Source organism: Amblyomma maculatum, chromosome 11 (assembly GCF_055883805.1).
Source record: "Amblyomma maculatum isolate TAMU_Amacu chromosome 11, ASM5588380v1, whole genome shotgun sequence".
NCBI classification, from domain to species: Eukaryota; Metazoa; Arthropoda; class Arachnida; order Ixodida; family Ixodidae; genus Amblyomma; species Amblyomma maculatum.
This window is the reverse complement of record NC_139354.1, coordinates 27,346,611-27,368,426: the sequence shown is the minus strand read 5'-3', so window position 1 is coordinate 27,368,426 and position 21,816 is coordinate 27,346,611. Positions and strand designations below refer to the sequence as shown.

General features: G+C 44.0%; 1 protein-coding gene across 1 annotated transcript; it reads right to left on the bottom strand.

The window, feature by feature from the left end:
- Window positions 1-83: 83 nt before the first annotated feature.
- On the bottom strand, window positions 84-21,402 carry LOC146173227 (transmembrane protein 62-like). The gene is made up of 14 exons (XM_084583515.1): window positions 20,905-21,402; window positions 20,275-20,386; window positions 20,010-20,147; window positions 19,502-19,547; window positions 19,171-19,318; window positions 17,507-17,625; window positions 14,232-14,354; window positions 13,124-13,279; window positions 12,414-12,563; window positions 10,572-10,695; window positions 9,413-9,494; window positions 7,138-7,263; window positions 6,334-6,452; window positions 84-5,201 (listed from the first exon to the last, which is right to left on the bottom strand). Exons 1-14 carry the CDS (start codon window positions 21,079-21,081, stop codon window positions 4,857-4,859), a joined length of 1,965 nt encoding a protein of 654 aa, XP_084439641.1. The 5' UTR covers window positions 21,082-21,402; the 3' UTR covers window positions 84-4,856.
- Window positions 21,403-21,816: the final 414 nt, after the last annotated feature.

Sequence of the window (21,816 nt, the reverse complement as noted above, 5' to 3'; positions counted from 1 at the left end):
ACTGATAAAGCCCCACAGCTGCTAGTTAAAAAGGCAAATTCCCCTTATTAAGAATTCTGTTCACTTCCTTTTATCCTATCTTAACTCTGGCAGTGGACAGCCAAGGAATGTCCGTTATCACACCGCACTTTGTGGTAACTTATATGCAGGTAAAAGACTCTCTCAATAAAGTGATGCCGTGGCAAACTGAAATCTCGAGTCATGGACAATTTTGGCATACATCTGTCTTGCACTGTTTACACTTTATGTACGCAGCACATGGCACAAATCAGTCTGCAACTTTGTAGAGCTCGTATTACTAAAGTGCTAACTAAATTGCACAATTCATTAACCAAAGCCTTCGGCTGCTGATAAGAATGGTCTCCTAGATCTTAAACAGTCCACAAGGCCAGGGTTAGCAGAGGGTACAAAGAGCGCCAGCACTCACGAGTGCTTTTTATGTTCGACGGTAGCACATAGAGATACATTCGGGACGTCATATCCCAAATAGGTCAAGGCGAGGATTTTAAATCATTTTTGGATCTGCACTTCGAACTGCCAGGTGCCTCAGGATGAGATTCAATTGTAACACGAGAGACAGCTTTTCATATTGTTAAAAGTTCATCAAAGTCAATAGAGTGACTTGCTGTACATAAATTATGCAGGAAAAGGAAACTTTCCTAATACCATTGATATGACTAACTCGACTAAACCCCAGATCGTTAGCGAGGAAGATCTCCAATATATGCTTCACATAAAGAACTACAGTGACTTTCAGTCAATTTAGAAATGCCTAGTTCTGACAGGCCCAAGGTAATTTCGTAAACTCATGGCAACAGCACAATATCATATTACCCAAGGTAGGTGTAACTATTGGCAAACTGCATCACAAATGCAATGAAGCACTTCACAGAAGACAACACACAGCAGTCAAAGACAAACTGAGAACTGTACAAGAAACTCAGTCTTGCCATTATCCTCCAAGCTAATGTCCTTTAGCAAAGCCCACTGTGTAAATCTCTTTCCGGTCACAATCCTTTAAGAACCCGTTTCGTAAAGGGAGCCTCGGCTACAAAATGTTCACTACCACCAACACATGACAGTAAAAAAGCTTCAGCGCCATAGCACGCCAACAGCATTGCTGAACAATAAAGTGGAAGTTTTCCAGGAAAGAGGCTTAGCTGGCAGCATCAACAGCAGCCTCAATTAGTATCAGAACCAATAATACTGAGGGGCTTCAATAAGCAATGACTGTTCAAATGATGAATGACACCAGTCAAACAGCAATAGCTGTTTAACGGAAAAAAACTGATGGTTTCTGAAAAGCAGCTGAGACAGCAATGATGCCACAACTTGAATAAGATGCAAGCAGTTGTTACTGTGGTCGGCTGGAACAGTAATGGGAACGACTGGTTCATCTGAAACATGTCTTTCAAAGGTGAATGAACAACAAATATTTTGTTTCGTTCTTTGTAACGATATATAAGACATCACTATGCACAGACCACACTGTATTATTAGTCTATGCACAGGTTTAAGTGCTGAACAATAGTTGTGACGCCAAAGTTCAGCATAGGTCATGTGGCGCCTCAAACAACTGTAAAAAAAAATATTAGCTGGGGCTTAGCTTTAGTTAAGCCCGGTAGGTTGCGAAAGCAATAATAGCATGGCTACACTGTAGTTCAGCTCGTAGTGTAGCCAATTGTGGTGTACCATGTTGACCGTACAATTACTTTACTTGTCGAGCAGCACGACCAACACGCTCCTTTTCAAGCCGTCGTCACCGTTCTGTTTCCTGAACGCGTTGTTGCCGCCTAGTTGCATTCCTACGTTCTTGACTGCTGAGTGAACATGTTGACAAAGAGTCTTCACTGTTCAAAGTGTCCATTACATTCCATTCGGAGTTGTCACTGGCTGAAGACAATTCAAGAGAAGTGCGACACGCTCGTCTAGCTGCATCTTGAGCACGCCGTCGAGCGAGACGCTGTTCCCGTTCTTCATCTGTCTCTGTAGACCGCTGTCGTTTCCTGGCTTCGAGACGGTGTGACTTTTCTGTTTATCAAGATGCATAGCGAGTGCCTCAGCTAAGCAAGTGCGAGCATTTATTATATACCCATCGTTTTCCTCCTCCTCTCAACTGCGAGAGAAGAGGTGACAGCACCGCGGTGCCAGTTGCAGCGCACCGTGCCTACCGACCGCTGCCACCCGACGACTCGACTTGGTTGCCCATCTCTCGCAGCTGGTATGACATCACAGTGACATCATCTCATCTGCGGCGCGCCGTGCCTACCGACCGCCGCCACCCGACGACTCGACTTGGTAGCCCATCTCTCGCAGCTGGTATGACGTCACAGCCATCTGGGGTCATTAAAGGTCAAACGTGCCTACCGACCGTGGCTACGCGAAGGGCTGAAAATGGTAGATTTCGCAATAATTGCCACTCCTTAGTTTTAGTTAACTACAACACCTGAGCTGGCCTGCCTCCAGAGTCCGACTGACAATGACTTAAGAGCCAACAATTACACCGCAGTTATATTATTCGTCACATACACTGAGCTTCGTCACAGCCACTGTTCCACTATTGAGACTGAAGAACCCCAAGACGAAATCCAATAATAATTATTTCCTGGTCATATGAATACATCATATAGTGATCAATATACACATATTTACAAAGAAGACGGTGTTTAACGTCCCAAAGCGACTCGGGCTACAAGAGATGCTACAGTGGAGGCCTCCAGATAATTCCCACCACCTGAGGATGCTTAACGTGCACCGACATTGCATAAAACTAATTAAAGTTTAATGCCAGTGCATCTTGAAAGACTCGCAATAATACAACTGTCGTGCTAGTACGGCAGACATAGTTCAGTGCAACCATTTTGAAAATGAATACTTAGATATCACCATAAAGTTAATACTACTAAAACTAGAGCGAAAGCAACGGCGGCACTCCCATGTAAACCCTCTCCATTCCTTAGCTAATCGTGTTCGCAGCCACAATGGTACTTCTTGCATGCTACAGCTGCACGGCCAGTGCCATCTAGTTCTAGGTACAGCAGATGGAATGATACAAAACTATCGCAAGTACGCTTTTATCAGCCTTTATATCACTTGTTTACAACTGTAAAAAAAGTAAGTGTGAAAAAATTTTTATCAACTTTAATTCCTCAAAGATTACATTTTAGAGTTCTTTGTGCGAGTAAAGCAAAAACAATAGGAGTACAATCATGGTGCTACAAGAGTCTAGTACAACCTCCTCGCCGCGCTTTACCCCCGTGAATATCATGCTTGGTTTGCCGTCTGAATGACTAGGCAACATACCCTCGTTGCTGTTGCTGCATTTCAATGGCATGCTTAGAGTCGTAGCCAACTCTAGTAAATGTTACAAATAAGCTACATATAGGCAGTTTCTTACGTGAGCCGTGCCAGGAAGGTTTCTACCTAAGCAGCATTCCTTGGAGTCCTAGACTGACGCACCAACAATAACAATGCCAGTGAATGGAAATAGATGTATGGTAGGTACAATGCACTTTGTGCAATTGTCATCACAGCCTTCTCGAAAAGCTCATGGTGGGGATGTTGGCAGCGTTTAAACAGACCATACTAGTGACGGGCAGACAGACATTTTAAATGCAACAGGTTCTTTTGTGTGCTATATATCGTGCAGATATTTAACATCGCCAAATACTGGACAAAAATGAGTTGGTTCGGTCATCAAAAAACTATACAGACAGCTAAATTCTCTGCTTTACAAAATACTACAATTTCTAAAACAGTGGAGTATACATTCAAAACTTGTCGTAAAATTTCTGGATCTATGAACCTAAGGGGATTTCTTTGGTAAAACATATGTGATCTCTCAAAAAATAGATACACAGTGCTGCCTCAAACATTAGGTAACAGGCGCTCCGAAAATTTATTCTGATGCATTCGTCAACCCCTTTAAATATCACACAAATGCAAAAAATTGGTGGCTCTCGGAAAGTGTGCACAATACAGTCATTCATTATTACCGCTGTAAAATGTGCAGTTCGTTTCAACTGTTGAGACCATCTCATAATACGCCATTGTTTACGAATGCCCAATAACGTTGAGTGCAAGACTGCAAAACCAGTGCACATCTACACCTTTGCGCACTGTTCAATGCAATGTGCTCTTACGTATCGACAAGTTATTCACAACTAGTGCGCCTTCCATCATGCACCACCATCATCATCATCCAATAATCATTTTCAATTTCTCTCACAACTAAACTAAGCTAGAAGGAATCATTCAAGTCTAGTCATGCCAAGTAGTTATTGTGCCAAATTTTGTGCGATGTGCTGCACAGGCTTGGCTGGTGTACATTAACTTTACAATACACACCCAACAACTATGGATGGAAACGTGCTTAACATGTAACGTTTCCTGTACTCCTGTTGCAGTCCAGTCTGGTACTGTTCGAGGCATTAGCTGACGTCGAAATCCGCTTCCTTCCATTTCGCCGTGTTTATTCTCCGAAGTCACGTGAGGTAAGTTAGGTATCTCGGGACAACAGGCCCAACCGTCAATATAAAAGAAATAGGCCGGAGCTTTTCAAATCTAGGCTGCTGCAATATATCTAGCGCCTTATTCTGGCCCTTTCCCCAGTACTCCCTTTCCTTCGGTCCGCGTGCAGAAGCCACAACTCCCTGCACATCCCTGACTCGTTTTCCTTTTTACACTAAACAAAAATACAGTGCAGAAAGAGTGTTCATAAAGAGGCTGCACCGCAGAATGAAGCCTCCAAAATGCGAGACCGCTCTAATTAGGAAAGGGTTCCTCGGTGGCTCCGCGACTAGGGGAGACTCGAAGGGAAGCTACGGCGAAGGAACGGAAGAAGCGGAAGGCGCCCGTCAGCTGGAGCCGGCCTTGCTGTTGGCCAGACGCGAGCCATCGTTGGACGCAACGCCGCCCATGAACCGCTCAAACTTCTCCAGGCGGTGGTAGGGCAGCGTACGCGCTCGCTGCCAGCAGACGACAGAGATGACAGGTGTGCCCACGAGCAAGAAGCCCATCAGCAACGCCAGGTAGCCGTAGGCCAGCACAAAGATGGCCGCCCAGAAGCACTGAAGGACGAGCACCACCGCCAGCGGCAGCGCGGTCACAGCGGGGTTGACCGCGCCCGCACGCAGGGCCTCGCGCCGTCGCCACAGTGTGCAGCTCAAGCAGCACACCATTGGCACATAGCACATCACAATCTGCAAGATTTGACCCAAAAATTGCATACAGTACTGTACTACGTGGTACATATATTTGGGGTTTTGCCATTGCATGCATGTCTTTTGACATCCTGCCTCTATCGAAACGCAGCTGCTGCCAGGATTTGATCCCAGCCAATGCGGCGGGTTGTTTGACATGAAGTGCGTTAGCCTGACTGGAATTATTCTCACTTCAGGTGGCACAGAAAGAGTATAAAAGGCTAGCAGAGCAGGGCTAACACACGTCTTGCTGCTAGCAGCTGAAATTTTGTGGAAAAGCAGCAAGATTCCTTAGGTTCGCTAAACACGAAGAGGCAGCTGGGAAACATCGCAGCCGACGTGCAACTGCGCTAGGCCATTTGATAAAAATGCGTCTAGTGTGAGCTGCATGAGCCTGTGGTTTTTGCAGACGTGCAAAGGCGTGATCCAGTTCCACAGCTACCAGCCAATTAGCTGTTCCCATGTGCACTGTTCAAAGTAATACAGGATAGGAATATGCAGGCTGACATGGCTCGGGAAGCTGCTTCCAGCAGATAAAGTGGCAAGGGCAAGTGGAGAACACAAAAACTGTGTAAAGTACATGCACACAAGTTCTGCATGCAAAATGACAAAAGACACATTATCATCATCACCACTGCAGGATGAAGGCCTCTCTCATATTCCTCCCTGTCCAGTGCTAGCTGCATCTACTTGATCTCTGTGAACTCCTTAACCTCATCCGCCTACCTAACTTTCTTCCGCCCCCTGCTACGCTTTCCTTCTCTTGGAATCCAATTTGTTAACCTTAGCAACCACAGGTTATCCTCTTAGCACTACATGCCCTGCCCATGCCCATTTCTTCTTCTCGATTTCCACTAGAATGTCACTAATTTGGAGTTATTTCTCTGATCCACTCTGCACACTTCCTATCTCTTAACGTTGCACCTGCCATTTTCCACTTCATAGCTCTCTGCGTTATCCTCAATTCAAGTAGAACCCTCTTCGTTAGCCTCCACATTCCAGCCCCATAGGTAAGTGCAGGTAAGATGCAACTGTTATATATTTTCCTCTTATATACTAGAAGAAGCATTTGTCTCTCCTTTGCTGGTCGGTGCCGTGCCTTGCCATGAAACACCTCAAAAGGAGCACTCACAAAGAGCATGCCGTAGAAGTAGGAGAGTCCGCCGGGCAGGAACGTGCCATAGACTAAGATGCCCCAAACGAAGCAGGCACCGAGGTGGCCCTCTACCATCTCGCCCACAAACCAGGGCCCTGGGAAATGAACAAGTAAACGCCACAGGCAAACCGTAAGCAAACATACTCTGGCCAGCCAAAGGTACCGCACAATGTCTAAACCTTGTTATAGCTCTCAAGACCAATCCAGAAGTCAAGCCAACGGACATAAATTGCTGCTTTCCCAAACAGCTGAGAATGACGACTCACAGGTGGCAGCTATTACAACAAATGTCAGGCGAGCGAACAAGCAACGAAATGTGCTTGACAATGCTCTAGTGTGCTCTGAGCTTTCATATGAACAAAGTAAAGACCGTTACCTTTCACCTTTAAAACCATAAGCCAACGAAAAATATTTCTTTTGTTTTCAAAATGCTTAGCATAACCATAGAAAGAATAGTCAAGATTCTTATTCAAGGAATAAGTTCAACGTGAACATCACATTGGCCAGTTCAGTTTTGAAGGGAGAAATGCTTGATTTCTCAGGTACACGAGTGCATAGTGCACTGGTGTACATAATGGTCCGATAATGCTCCAATCACATCACAAAAACGTTCACAAACCTGTCACAAACCAATCAGCTAGCCATGCTCCTATTGGTTAATTACCGGCAGACCTGTCGCGAAGTTCGTGACAATTCTGTGACATGATTGGAGCGTAACTCATCCCCTAGTGTACATAAGGCACTAGTGTACAATGCCAGCGAAGTGATCGGGAGCAGTACCTATGGCCATGTAGAGGGGTATGGAGAGGAGGGGCCAGAACAGCACATCCACCGAGACCAGCAGGTGGAGGCGCCTCTTCAAGCAACCGCAGCAGAGTCGGTCCGCACTCAGGTCGGGAGGACCCACTGCAACACACGCTTTATTGCAGCGGCAAGCCTCATTTTGGACGCTACCATTATCTGGTAACCCCGATCAACCACGTGTAAGACATATACAGCGTCACATATGACGTCACATAAGCACGCAAAAGTAACACTTGAAACTCCAAATAACTTCTGGTGTTATGGACCATACGGTAGCCCATTCACTATGCATAAGCTAAATGGTGCACATAGTTCATGTTGTGGTTGATGCAACATTAATCAGCATCACACCTGCAAGTCACTCTAGGAACTATAAATGTTCCTGGTGCCACGCTGCTTATGGTATCCCCATTACAACGCATATGATGGGGTATCTCAGCTAAATGTAACCAAGCTTTCGAAAAATATGAAGTGCTCTAGCCCAGTGAAGCCTACTCAGGGTTGCTGGGAGTGCCATGGTCTAGTATACAGTATCTTTTCCTGTCTCCAAAGTTCATTAGGACCAATTAGATAACTCTGCAGTTAGTGATGACTGCAAAAGAAAGTGTCAATTTATAAATTGCAGTCAGTCTTTAAGAACAGATGGTTGAATATATGCGCCGAGCTGCTGTTCATGTGAAGTAGAGTGGGTTTTTTTTTTTGTTTGTTTTTACTGGCCTTCTTGGGGATGTGGAGCTATAGGGTCAACTTTTTGCCCCAATTTCAATACAATTTTCAGGGATGGTTTATCTTCCTCTTTTCAGAACATATTTCTAGTTTTATCGCCTTAGCACAAATAGAAAAAAGTTGTAGCTGTAATAATGAATAATTGTGTCAGCTTAAGAAAACGATTATCTGAAAAATCACGAAGATGTATGAACCGCTTGTGCTTAGATAATTCATTGTACAGGCTGAGTGCGAGTTCTTAATAAAATTTTTGTAAATATCGGAAAAGTTTAAAAACAAACATTTTTTTCTCTTCACATATATACGTCACATACTTGATTTTTTTTTTCTCGGAGAATAATTAGGAATCTAAAAAGTACCTTATGTTGTTCCCAACATAATTTTAGTCAGAAACAACCTTGAAAGTAGTCTCTGGCAAAAGAGTTTGAAAATGGTAGTTTTCTCAACAGCTGTGTTCTTGCAGAAAGTGCAAACTGAGAGAAATTAATTCAGAGATTTCAGAACATGCTATTCAAATTTAGGGTCTAAATAAATCTCTGCTCTGCTCTGCTGCATGCTCCTTTGAACATGACACTGCTCTGTGGTGATTGCTTCAAAATAATGTTCGAAGGTTACATGCTGCGTTTTAGTAATCCGACCTTCTATTTCGGTTCATCAGCCAGTCCGCTGCTGCACGGCCCTATTTACCTTTTATTCCTACTTTTCTTTCTAGCTACCTGCCGTTCTCCCGGTAGCAGGTCCTTTTTTTGCTAGAGGGCGCGAAAAACGAGCATTGATTCACTCAGTGTTCAGTTTCTTGTCCGCTATGCAGCTGAGTCTTGAAATCAGCATTCTTAAGCACTACAGGTGGTGAGTGCACCCCATCTTGCAAAACAAATTAATTTTAGTTTTACTACAGTGCAGATGCTAAGAACATTTAGTGAGACTTTTTTTTTATACAACCATAATCCAAAACAACAAGAATTTAAATGATTTTTTTTTTGTGTGTATGAAAATAGTTATTTTAGCTTCAAATTCCCCCATAAATAACCCGCACAATAAAAGAGCTTCTATGTAACAGCGATGCAAGTTCACCATACCAAGGAGAGTTTCTGATGACAAAATCAACATGGGGCTTTCCACATGCACTGGGCGAGACAAGTACCGCTAGCTAATGACGAGAGAAATTTCTTTTAAGGTCCATCAATAAAACTGCGCAAATGGTATCTCGGTGCAAGCATTGCAGCTAGCTGCTTTGAAGACAATCTATAGCTCCTCGTTTGACACTTTGTTCCTCAAGCCAGTAATGAAAAGGGTTAGCTACAAGTTTTTACTAATCAACTTTTGCAAACAAAAAAAAATACTGCAAATCAAGAAGTGCAACTCTAAACCATCCATCAGTTGCACTATGACAGGAGACAAAAATCTTTCTTTAAAACCTCAATTGGTTACATTAATAAAGTAGGCATTGCACACATTTCATGATAAGGTTGATGTAACATGTATAATTCTCACATTACAGCGTCCAAAAAAAAGGAATGCTTACACCATGTTGATGTCTGGACTGCCCTGACCCAGCACATGGGCAGCACACAAGCCAGCACGATTAGGATGAACAGGATCCGCAGCTGCAAGTGAGCAAGGTCGTTCTGAGCCGTAACATGCATAGGTAACGTCCGCTCTCTCGGGCAAATGTGGACGAAAGCACGTTCATTCATCAGACATGCCAAGACATACATTGCCACATGGCATATGTGGCTAGGACTGGTACGTAACTGATAACCGAATGATGGCTGTGATGTGCATGGAAGTCACATGAAGCAGGGAAAAAAAAAGGCAATACAGTTGAATTTCAACATAACAAAGTTTTACTTTCCGGAAAAAGCTTTGTTGTTACATCCAAACTTCGTTGCATCAATGTTTTTGTCTTACACTGGCGCAAATGATATCGCACATTCCCGAAATCTTCCTGTGCAGATATATTTTGCTACACGCGTTCGTGAGGTGATTTGTGGTGATTTTATAGGAAGTGTTAAGCAAAAGCGAACGGCGAGAGTAGTACAGTAAGGTTTTGTCAACTTAACATCGCATATTTCAAAATACTGAGTCGGTGTCCAGATTTTTGATGGAGCAGAGCAGCTCCCCACTGGCGCTGTGCATTTACTATAACCCTCGAGGTAATTCATTTCGATAAAAATCAATAAAAATTACAATTATTTATAGGTTCTCGTGGCCCCAGGAGGCCATTACATGGTGCCTACATGGCAAGGCGGGCATACACACTTGACAATACTGCTACTGCCATCAAGGAGATTAGGTAAAGCAAAGCATTAACAGAACAAGCATGCTGGCGTGGCACACTAGCAAAAAAAAAAAAAAAAAAGAGAAAAGAAAAATAACGACCAATTATAACACTTGCCAGATAGAGCGAACACAGAACTAAAGCAGCAAGCAACAGATAGCTTATGGTCCATTTAGAAAGCACGATCCAAGCTAACAAAATAATCAGCTGGAAATGAACAATGCTTCAAAACCAAGAATAATAATAGCTAGACGTGCCTAACTGGAAGATATGCAAGTCACAAGGCTACAATGGAGATGCTACTATTCCAATCGCCAAACACAACTCTGGTTAATTTTCTTGCAAGAGCTAACTGAAAGGGTGTTCAAAGCGAGCAGTGGTGGCAGAGGCAGCTATTCTTTACCGCTCTGATGCCTCCCTGGAGGAGGATGCGCATGGCCAGATTGTGCGAAGGAATGGTGCCATCCACGGAGAAGGTCACTATGTGAGCCTCCGACCACAGGCCCTCCGTGTCCATGGCCTGCACCCTGCACAGATGGGACAACACTCGGCTAAGATGCCAGTTCGACCTTAATGCAAATTCCAAGTGATTTGGTTTATGGCGTTTAATGTTTCAAAGTAATTCAGGCTATGAGAGATGCCATAGTGGAGGGCTCTGGAGATTTCGACCACCTGGGGTTCTTAACGTGCACCGACATCGCACAGCACACCGGCGCCTCTCTTTTCGCCTCCACCAAAAAGTGGTCACCGCAGCCGGGATTTGACCCCACATCCTTTGGCACAGTAGTCGAGCGCCCTAACCACTGTACCACGAGAGGCTGAAAAATGGGATAGCCAGTTTATGGTCCAGTATTGGTATAGTATGGCATGATGTGGCGTGGCATTGTATACAGCGTTGAAACGTCTCAAAGCTGTATCGCATTATTCTGTCCTCTCAACAGTACAGACTCACAGCTTCCGGTAATGAGTGCCTTCTGGATACAAATAGGAGTGATTTTACGATAATGAATGAGAGCGCTATTCAACGTAAAGAAATTGATGCTTTCAACAGTGCCATCCTCAACCCACGTAAGTCATTATTCTAACTACTGTACCAAAGTACTCGGGTCTGAACCAGACCGCCAGCGACTGCGTTTCGATGGAGACAAAACGGAGAGACGTCATTGTGCTGTGTGATGTCAGTGCACGTTAAAGATCCCCAGGTGGTCGAAATTACTCAGTAGCCTTCCACTATGACTCCTCTTTCTCTTTTGCCACTTTCACTCCCACCTTCCTCCCTTTCACTTACTGCACGGTTCAGGTGTCCATGGAAAAAGTGTGAGAGACTGCTTCTTTCCTTTCCTGTAAACCACATACTATTATTATTATTATTATTCATTACTGCATTCTATGTCTTGCCACACTTCCACCTTGTCCCCAGGAATTTTCTGTAGTGTGAATGAACAGCAAATGTCCCAAAATGGCACTGTATAAGGCGTAAACTGTGTATCAACCTTGAGTACATTGGGGGGTTTTCGAACAAGCCCTAAAACCTGATTACCCAGTGGCACAGTGCTCATACGATAGTTAGATTTTTGTATTTATACACACTTGTTCACAAAGGAGAGCATATTGTGAACAAGAGAAGAGGCAAAAATGTGTCCACATATAAAAAAAGTAGAACTGCTGTAGTACAGTTTCTAGAGGTGCGCAAATATCAAATTTTCGGTAGCGAAGTGGATACAAGTTAAAGAAACTGGTTGCACACTGAAATGAACATGTTTGAATAATTTCAAACATAAGATGATGCAGCTCCAACTATAAACGAATGGCTCCCCATAAAACACAGCTATGAAAAGAAGGAACAATACTGCGCACAAATTTTGTTTTTTCCCCCATCGTCAGCATAATTTATTATACCTCTAGGGAAAGTGCAGCCGGTTCCAAATGCCTCAAATTACTTGGACAACACTGAGCATAGAAAGTTAAGCCGGATACATCCACTTAACCTCTGCGAACTTTTTAACCTCATCCACCCACCCCCTGCTACACTTTTCTTCCCTTGGAATCGAATCTGTTACCCTTAGCGACCATTGATTATCCTCTTACGCACTACCTGTCTGCCCATGCCCATTTCTTCTTGATTTCTGATAAAATGTCATTAACTCGAGTTAATTTCTTTTTATCGATGCAAGTCAGTAGAAAAAGCAGTCTGACAATAAGCTGTCGGCCACTAGTGTGTGCCCTGAGAAAAGGATGGTCTCACAGGAGGGTGTGTGTGCCAGGCGAAATCTGCTGGGTATTCCAGGGGGCAACCCACAGGGGGCCGTCAGCGACCTTCTTCAGAGGCCGCCAGTAGCCGTCGTCCACACTGCATCGCACCTCCAACACTGGGACCGGCGAGAACACCAGGACTCTACACAAACAAGCGAAAAGTAAGTTGCTGCTCACTCTACAGACAGAACATTAAATAGAATCTTTGTTCTTTAAGAAAACTCATGCTTTAGCTCACGCGCTACCATCAACACTCAGTGAACTCTTATCCTTTTTGCTATTCATACGTGTACGATAAAGCTAACTTTTACAGCAAAAGCTGTTAAAGGCCTTAAGTTGTGCTTCGGTGGTGGCCTTAACCTTGACGCAACACAGTGGACAAGCGAGAAAACAGGAGCTGCGTCCTCTGTGCACAGCAATGAAACTAACTGCTGCATAGTTTGTGCACCTGCACATAGAGGACGCCACTGCGTGTTATGCCAACTAGCATAATTTTCATTGTAAACCACACAGGTACGACAACGAGCAGTCATTTTTTCTCATTCTTTCATTATTCAACTGATTTTTTTTTTACCTTTAACATTAAAGCTAATGAAATTGGCTTCCTTTTTCCGTTTAGTTTTCTAGTCCATCAACAATCTAACAATTTTTTTCCCCCACACATTCTCCAGCAAGCAACTTGAACATGAATATGCGGCCAACCTAATGTGTGTAGAGTGGGATATGCGACGCAGGGGCTCGACGCCGGGCATGGCCATGACGGCGCTCTTGGGGTTGGTCACCAGGATGATGGGCCACTCGTGAAAGCGCACGTCCACAAAGCTGAACAGACCATGGTCCACAGCGGCCACCCGGAACCTGAACAAAGACAAAGAGGGGTGCTTCTCTTACAGGGGTCTGTCTTAGGAGCCACTGCTCTTCACAGTTAAAGCGCTTTCCTCACCGAGGGCTTCAAGGGTCTCTGTGACCAGCTATCATTACAAAAACTTTTGGTCGCCACATCAATCATGCTAGAGCATGGTCAACAGGCAGGTGAGCATTGAAGAATAATGAGCAGCTGCGAGCACATTCAGATATCTGAATAACTGCACGTAACTGGTGAAGAGCAAGAAGATACGATTTTCTAGTGTCACACTATGATGTGAACTACAACTACTATAAGATTTTTTAGCAGAGCTATAGCCAAGTGGTGACAAGTGGACATATGCACTGTGCGCTGTCAGCTCGTAATAGAGAACTACAACATCCTTCTACAAAGTAGGGTTTTCTCCTTCTTGTCTATTCTTGTCCCCCGTCTCCCGCCTAGCCATTTTCACAAACTGCAACGCATCGGCAAAATTTCCTCTGCGTGGATCTCACAGGTTTGACAATGCTGCCATTCACTTCCAAACAGTGGTCACAGACTCATTTGCAATTTTTACGCCAATCCAATTTCTTTACTTCAATCCAATTCTTAGCTTTACTTCAAGACGAACTTCGACAAAGACAGACAGAGTCACAGAACTAATCTTTACCAAGAAGTTAGATGTTGTTGGTGCCTCTCTAAAGTCCTAACACCAGGGTTCTGACTAACAAGAATATAAGGATTTTAGGATAAAGCGCTGAGTCATCGAACCAAGCATAATTGCAAGAGGCCTAGATTCACACCAAGAGCATATCTGCACTTCTTCCAAAGCGGGTATTAGCGAGAAAAATCTGATTTTCATTCTTCCTGCATAATTGTCACATGGGGATTTTCAAGAAAAATGAAAAAGTGAAGTGGAGCACTACAACAGGTTCACCTGGGAGAAGAAGAAGGCATGACACTCACAGGCGTCCAGTCTTCCAATCGGCCAGCTCGAGTTCGAGGAAGCCCGTCGGCTGCAGCACGTACATGCCACGGAAGAAGCCCAGCAGGCTGTGGTAGTGGCCGCACAGGTAAGGACCTCCATACCTGCACGCACAAGCCCCGTCTGAGCAGGTACGGAAAGCACTGCAATGGTGTCGACCTAGCATCACAGTAGCAGCAGTCACAGGGCTCTTGAAGAGCCAAAAATCGTAAAAACTTTTCTTTCTTTAATTACGCAAGCTTGCCAAAGGCATATTATAAAAACCTGTGTAAATTATTTTCCGCAAGGAACTGGAGAAGGCTCCTGCTCTTATTGTTGTCGATGAGCCATTTTGAAACTTCTTGAAAATGGCATAGTGGAAACCTACAGGCCAATATTCTACACATCTACAAATTTATTCATTCCCTGAGTCATTCATTGCACTTTGTAAGCTACAAACGAGCCGAATAAATCCCATCTCAGTTCATTTTTTTTTCTCGTCTTCTCAAAACACAAATCTTCGATGGCTTCATAATTTACAAGAAGGATGCCTTCACATCTAGAGCAGATAAAGGCATAATATTTATGGCAGCAATCTCCTAGGTGATTAAACTATACAATGATGGCAACAAATTTCTCATTTTATGCTCGGTAATTTTTCGCAAACTCTAATTTAGATTGCTCATAAATCACTTGTCCCTAGATTGAAATTCAACAATTTGCAAAATGACTAATATTGTTTTAATCAAAAAAGTAAATCCTACATTGTATTCAGTATACTGTATACTATCTAGTCACATGTTAATAGTTTTCTGATTAGCGTTTTTTTTTTCTCTATTGTTTCTGTAAACGATGGAGTATGTTGAAAACTGACATATCAGAAAAGTGATTACATATTTGAAACCAGCATAAACAACTGATTAAGATAGTGAATTTACTGCATTTAGTCAAAGTAAAAAAAAATGTTCCGAGAGCCCTGTTCCCTCTTAACTCAAGCATATTTTACCACTACAGGACGAGCTACAGTGAAGTGATGAGACAGCTCCATCCTGTCACACTGTCCAAGTCGGTACGAACCCATATACTCAACAAAAAATCCACAATTTCTTGACAACACAGAGCTGTGATGATTATGTGTTGCCTGTATCTTGATTTACATCCTGACACAGTGATGCCAATACATATGTGGCTAGCCGTTTAAATCTAACTTTCTCTAACAGTCGACACAAACAAGTACACTAACCAACAAGGGCCAACAAACAGGCACCCACAACAAGACTTGGACGCAATGTGGATGCTACCACTGCAATCAACATTACCATTGACAATCGCACTGAATTAACTTTACGGGAGGAGCTTTAGTAAGCAAGCCAGCATTTTAACGTGAGTGCTTGCTTTGTTTGGACTCTGTCATGGATTACCATTAGAGATAGATTGCAGTTATCATTTAAAAGGCACATTACAGTTGCACTGCAGTTACCAGCACAGTTAACGCATTGCCCACATTCGAACTGCCATGACCAATGCAAAAGAAGCATGGTTAGGTTTGGTTTGGGAGGTTGAACATCCCAAAGTGACTCAGGCTATGAGAGACGCTGTAGTGGAGGACTCCAGAAATTTTGACCACCTGGGGTTCTTTCACGTGCACTGACATCGCGTGCACTGACTGCCTCCACCGAAAAGCGGCTGCCGAGGCCAAGATTCGACCCTGCATCCTTGGGCACAGTAGTCGAGCGCCCTAACCACTGGGCCACCCCGGCGGGGTGAAAAAAAAAAGAGTGGTGAAGTAAAACATACCCTTCCTAAGCAACAGTACTCACGACAGCTCCTAGTATGGCTTTAGAAGGAGGAGGCTCACATCATTAATAACTCCAGTTCAGCAGAAACAGAATTTACCTGTTGAAACATTGCACAGTCATTAAAGGGGCCCAGCAACAACTTGTCCGCTATGCTTTATATGAATTATTTATGTCACACAGAAGCCGAATCAAAAAGAATTACAGGAAACGGTGCACTACAACCAGAGTTATTAAGGAATGAATTTTCAAAATACAAGCAAACCAAAAGTTGCCCTCAACTCTACTTTCCTGGTCTTTCCCTTTCTCATTTCACTCGCCCAATGACAACACGTGCGTGACTAATTGAAACAGCCTACATGAGCAGGTCACTATAACGGCGCGGAAGATGGCTTCTCATGGTTTCCTGTTCACTGCAACATGTTTTTGCTAAATTTGACGACCTCTCTTGCATGGCTAAAAGCTGCGTGGGCGCCTCGCAAAAATAAAATCAGGAACATACCAGGAGCAGACAGAGAAAGGAACATTCCTTTGTCACCATGCACCTCCAACTCTTGCGTTCTTTTCGTGAGCCTGCTCCTTGACCGCACCTTTCTTTCTATCTGCACACATCCTACAATAGTGAGGAGCGACTAACAAGAGACTAGCAAGGTCGCGAGGTTATTGAATTCTTTCCCGCCTAACTTTGGCTGAAGCTATTTGATGCGAAGTAGTAACCAGCACCTCTGTTGGTGCTTTCTGAGTTACTCGTTTTGCCGTACTTTTGAGTAAATTAAACATTTCACGACATAATAAATTTTTCTTAATCGCCATAACTCAACAATTGCAACAAGCAAGCAAAACTATGCACTAAAATTATGTTGCAGGACCCCTTTAATGAAAAAGCCGTCCAACCACATGAAAAAGGAAAATTACGCTGGTTACTGAACTATCCGAAACAGACTAAAATGGCAAACGCAAACCCAAAGCGTTCAATTGGAAGCAGCACTTCAGAGCCATTGCCATTGCAAACACCAACAAAAAGAGTATGCCAGTCACCAGAATGGTAATTAAATTAGCTGGAAATGGGCTAAGCATATTTGTACGTCTTCTGTGGTGCAATTCGATGATCAGCAAAACTCATCACTGATTATTATTAAACAGTGCTCATCTTAAAGCAAAGATAGTGACCGCTGAATGTGAAAAAGAGTGGGAAGTCCCACTAATGAAGCAGATGAATGATAAAGCCAATTAATCATTGCAAAAAAAAGAATAGAACAGCCCTCTTGAGCGCAGCTAAGCACAACAGCTCCTTCTAAGAGGGTCTATTGCATCTCCTGCTTGCGCGTTGCTTTCTTCATTCGCTTGCTCTTTATGAGCACCTACTTCCTTCTAATTCTGCCTGGCAGGTTTACATACAAACGCACACCTCAATGATGTTAGCTGGTAGTTGACACTTTCCTGCCCCCCTTTTCACCATCTCTCACTTCACCTGCCCTCACCTGAGTAGCTCCTGCAGTTCATCGGAGGCCACACTGCGGGTCGGGTGGTGGCCAAACCAGATGGTCAGGTTGCTCCCCTGGGTCTCCTCCCGAATCCGCTGCACGCTGCTAAGCTCAGCCTGCAAAGGGTCCAGAGTGCTATGAGAAGACAGCACAGTGAAGGGCTTGAGAATAAATATTTTGAGGGGTGCACTCCTTATGTGCAGTAATGCGAGAGCCCACAGGGGCGTCTTGCGTCAGCTTGTTATGTGGATTCTGGATTGTACTGTTGACTACGACTTGGATTAGGCTATGACTAATGTCACAAGTCATTATGCATTGCTATTAAGGCGTTATCCTTATGTGCAGTAATGCAAAAGCCCACAGGGGCGTCTTGCGTCGGCTTGTGCAGATCACCAAGCAGGCATCATTTCACAGTCTTTGCATTGTATTCAGCCATCTCTAGAAAGTGTGAAAGGGATGTGCAAAGTGCCCCTTTAACAGATGAAAGAGAAGTTTGGAATAAATCCTACAGTTCTGCTCCATCACGGATGCATATTCTAGGCAAGAGAAGCTTTTATGCCGTTCCCTATTAGTGATGAAACCATCTCAAACCACTAATAAGAAAGCAATAAAGACAGTGGAGATGATTTAAAGAAGAAAAAGTCAACAATAAAGTCATTGTTGTCATTCTCACCTCTTCAGCACAATTGCACTGCCCAAACTGTCTATCGCAAAAAATGCAAGTCACCACATTCATAAACTTCGAGAAATATGCTGAATAGACTCATCTCGGTTGGCAGTTTTCAAGGCAGATATAACTATTTTCTAAGAAGAAAACGATACATTAAATGAAGGAACAATGCCAACTTTAGCAAGAAATGATAAAGCGGGCTCAACATTCTGCTTTTCTCGCTTAGTTTTCCACCGAGCAGAGATGGCTTCGACTGCATTAAGACAGAAATGCATAATGGAAATGATATCACAGGCAATCTGTCATATGCAGTCGGCTGCACACAGTTTGTCATGCATGAAGATGTTTCCTTGTTCCTAGTAAGAGAATAAACATGAGGCTAGCTGTATCATCAGCCCATCAAATTACAACTGAACAGAGCGGTCAACAAGCTGCCCCTTATGATCAAAATACACGCAAGCAGCACACTCTGTAAACAGACAATCAGTAGCAAAAATCTTCCCTGACAAGATTCTTAATACACTGAAGCAGTTTGCGCAATTACACTGCTTTAGTCCAGCCTCACAGCCTAGCTTAGTTTAAGTAGTCATGAACAGTTACGGCTTTTTCATGCAAGTCAGTAGTGCAGCCTTGCCTGTAAGGTATACTGACATAAAGCCTTTTTTCAGCAAGGACTATGAACCACAAAGATTTTGACGTGCAATGTTAAAACTGGTAATCCAGCCAATTCAGTGGTACCGTGCTTGTTTTTATGTGTCCTATGGCAATTACTATTACTAGAAAAGGACGTTTTATTAATGTGTGGTTGCTATACATGCATTTTATAGCCTACATGCTGCCATATTCTATTAGTACTTATCTCTGTTATGAAGCTGCAAACGGGATTAATTGTTCTTGGCCCTTAAACTTCATGTCGGGCGCACATCTGTTCTCTGTGCTGTTGTTTCCCAGCTGCCCGAAACCTCCATGATAAGACAAAAAGCTCCCTCACCTTAGGCAGAGAGCCGACAAAGTTGAATGGTCGCTTGACACCGGGATCAGTGCAGGTATCAATGCCGATAAATGTGTAGCGATCGCCACCATCGCGATAGGTGTAGGAATACGAATGCAAATGGTGTCGTCCTTGTACAGAGTACACTCTGCGTAGACATCGACACCTCCACTCTATCACTACTTCAACAAAACATGCAAGGAGCAACCACACTTTTCAAATGACAATTAAATGCAGCAGTGCTGCAGCATACTAGTCAGCAATAAAGATCCAACAACGTGAAGTCATGACATATTTGCTAACATGCAGCGGTTGTGTAATGACAACTCACCTGTAGAAATTGTGCTCATGCTCGACAGAAGCGAGATTCAGATTATCTGAAAGACAAGACGCGAGCAGGCAAACTTCAATATCATATTGTACATCAGCGTTAATAGAGGATTGAAAGAGTAAGTACCTTCCGAACTAGCACTCCAAGGGGAACACGCTGCACTTTGGTCAATATGTTATGGTAGCTATGGCCCACAAATATATAAAATGTTCAATTTAAAAAGTGCATGATCTCCAGCTTCAGACACACAAAAGCTAGATAGAAGGAACAAGACGAAAAGTCACATTCAACAATGAAAAAATTTGACAGCCCCCATATTCGGATAAGTAGGCCAACTGAACAGAGGCCAATATAGATACACTGCGAACGTGACATGTGATCAATTAGTGCAGGTTGTGTACATCAGAGGAATTTAAGCACTTTCAAATGGGATTTGATACCGCATGCTTCTAAGAGATGAAACCGCACACTTGTAAAATAATCGAGTCGCAATGCGTGTACTGCATACCGTGATTCCCCCGAATGTCTAGCCAGATATGCTTCCGCGTGACGCCAGTTTCGTAGATAGCTCTCCAGTACTGTTGCCATTCCTCACGCATCTGTCCAGAGTCCAAGAATCGAGCACCAAGGGAGTCGGCAATGTCACCTGCGGAGAGAGCCCATGTAGTCGGCCTGAATTCAGTGTACGAGACTTTAACAATGCATGAAAGGGCATAAAATCTGCAGTTATTCATTCATTTATGGCATGGCCAAGTATGTTGAAGTGGGCTAACCTGTCATTACGATGACAGGTGGCTTGATGATTTTCATGATGGTTTCGGAAATGAACTCCTTGAAATGTGCCGAACGCTCTGGTACAGCAGCACTAAGGTGTGTGTCACTGACCTGCAAACAGAAGAGGTTATGTAATTACATTCCGAGAGCATCCAAAGGCTCCGTCATGACATCTCGAAGCTCAATCAGAATTTATAATGAATTTGCACATGACAGAACGACAGTCAAAGCAACACTTTCCCATTAAAGGGCTGGGTTTATTATCATTTCAGATTGGCAACAGTGCGACGAGCAACGTGCGGAACATTCAGCAAAAGTACTGACATGGAAAAATTTCTTCACTATAGATTCCATCAACGATCAGCTCAAAACAACAAGGTCCTGTACTGCCTCTGTCATAGTTCTTTTCAGGATGCCATTTACCAATGGGATTATGCAATACATATGATACGTGCAGATCGTTACTGCGCACAGATAACAGAGATAGCGCATGCATGGAAGGCAAAGACAACACGCTAGTTTCTCAGCAGAAGCCATGTATTTCTCTACAAGCGTTAATAAAGCTTTATCAACGGAGAGCTAGTGGGCCGGTTCCGGGGTACACGTTCGATCAGCCTGCAAGTACCGACCTGAACAAAGTACATCAGGTGGCGATGCTCGTCGTTGGGTGCGACGCCCGCGGTGGTGTCGTCAGACTGATCAGGCCAGAGTTGTTCCGGTTGCACCGAGTTGTCGATGCTCGCCACGTACAGCGTCACAAGGACGAAGAACATGAGGATTGCGAGCGCTTGCTTGAAGCACGCCATCTTCTGCGACTCTGGTCGCTAGTGCGCCGGCTTATCAAGCGAATCAGCATGAATCATTGAATGAATACCGCCCTATTGCTCCTCCGGCAAGGGCAGGTCGGGCCGTTCGAAATGGACCGTTTTTTGGGGGACCCAGCCGGGCCCCGCACGAGCGAATCTAGCGTACGCCTCTCATCGTCGTCGGCGGCTCGCGCTGCGGGCAGCACTGGCAGCGCGTCAACTGCGGCACATGACGCAAGTGACAAACTTGCTTGCGTTCTGCACCGTCAAGCATCGCAGTCAGGCGTGGAAGTCACGAGAAGCAACAATAAGAGGGCAAAAAAAGAAAATCCAGCAAGTATATAACCAAGCGCCGCATTCACCAACGGCAGCTATTTTGTTTTTGTTTTCCATACATTAGCTGACGTCATAATTTGGCAAACAGTTAGTTTCGGTTCGGGTTTCGTATACGCTATTTATTTGATGATGAGCCTTATGGCAGCGCTTTTATAGGTGCGAATGAGTAATTACTCCCAATTATTGCAAGCTAGTCAACACTGTAGAATTCCCTTAAGGATAACATATTCCGAATCCGCTTCTTATGCTTCTTTTCTATTGCGTCCTCCTCTCTGTTGCATGGCCGGGGTGCCTCCATATTAGACAACATGTATTTTCCATGCATATTTTTCGTGCTGCCCATGCATGCATAGTCGATAAACAAATAACAGCGCAGCAGAGGCATCGCCGGATTGGGGA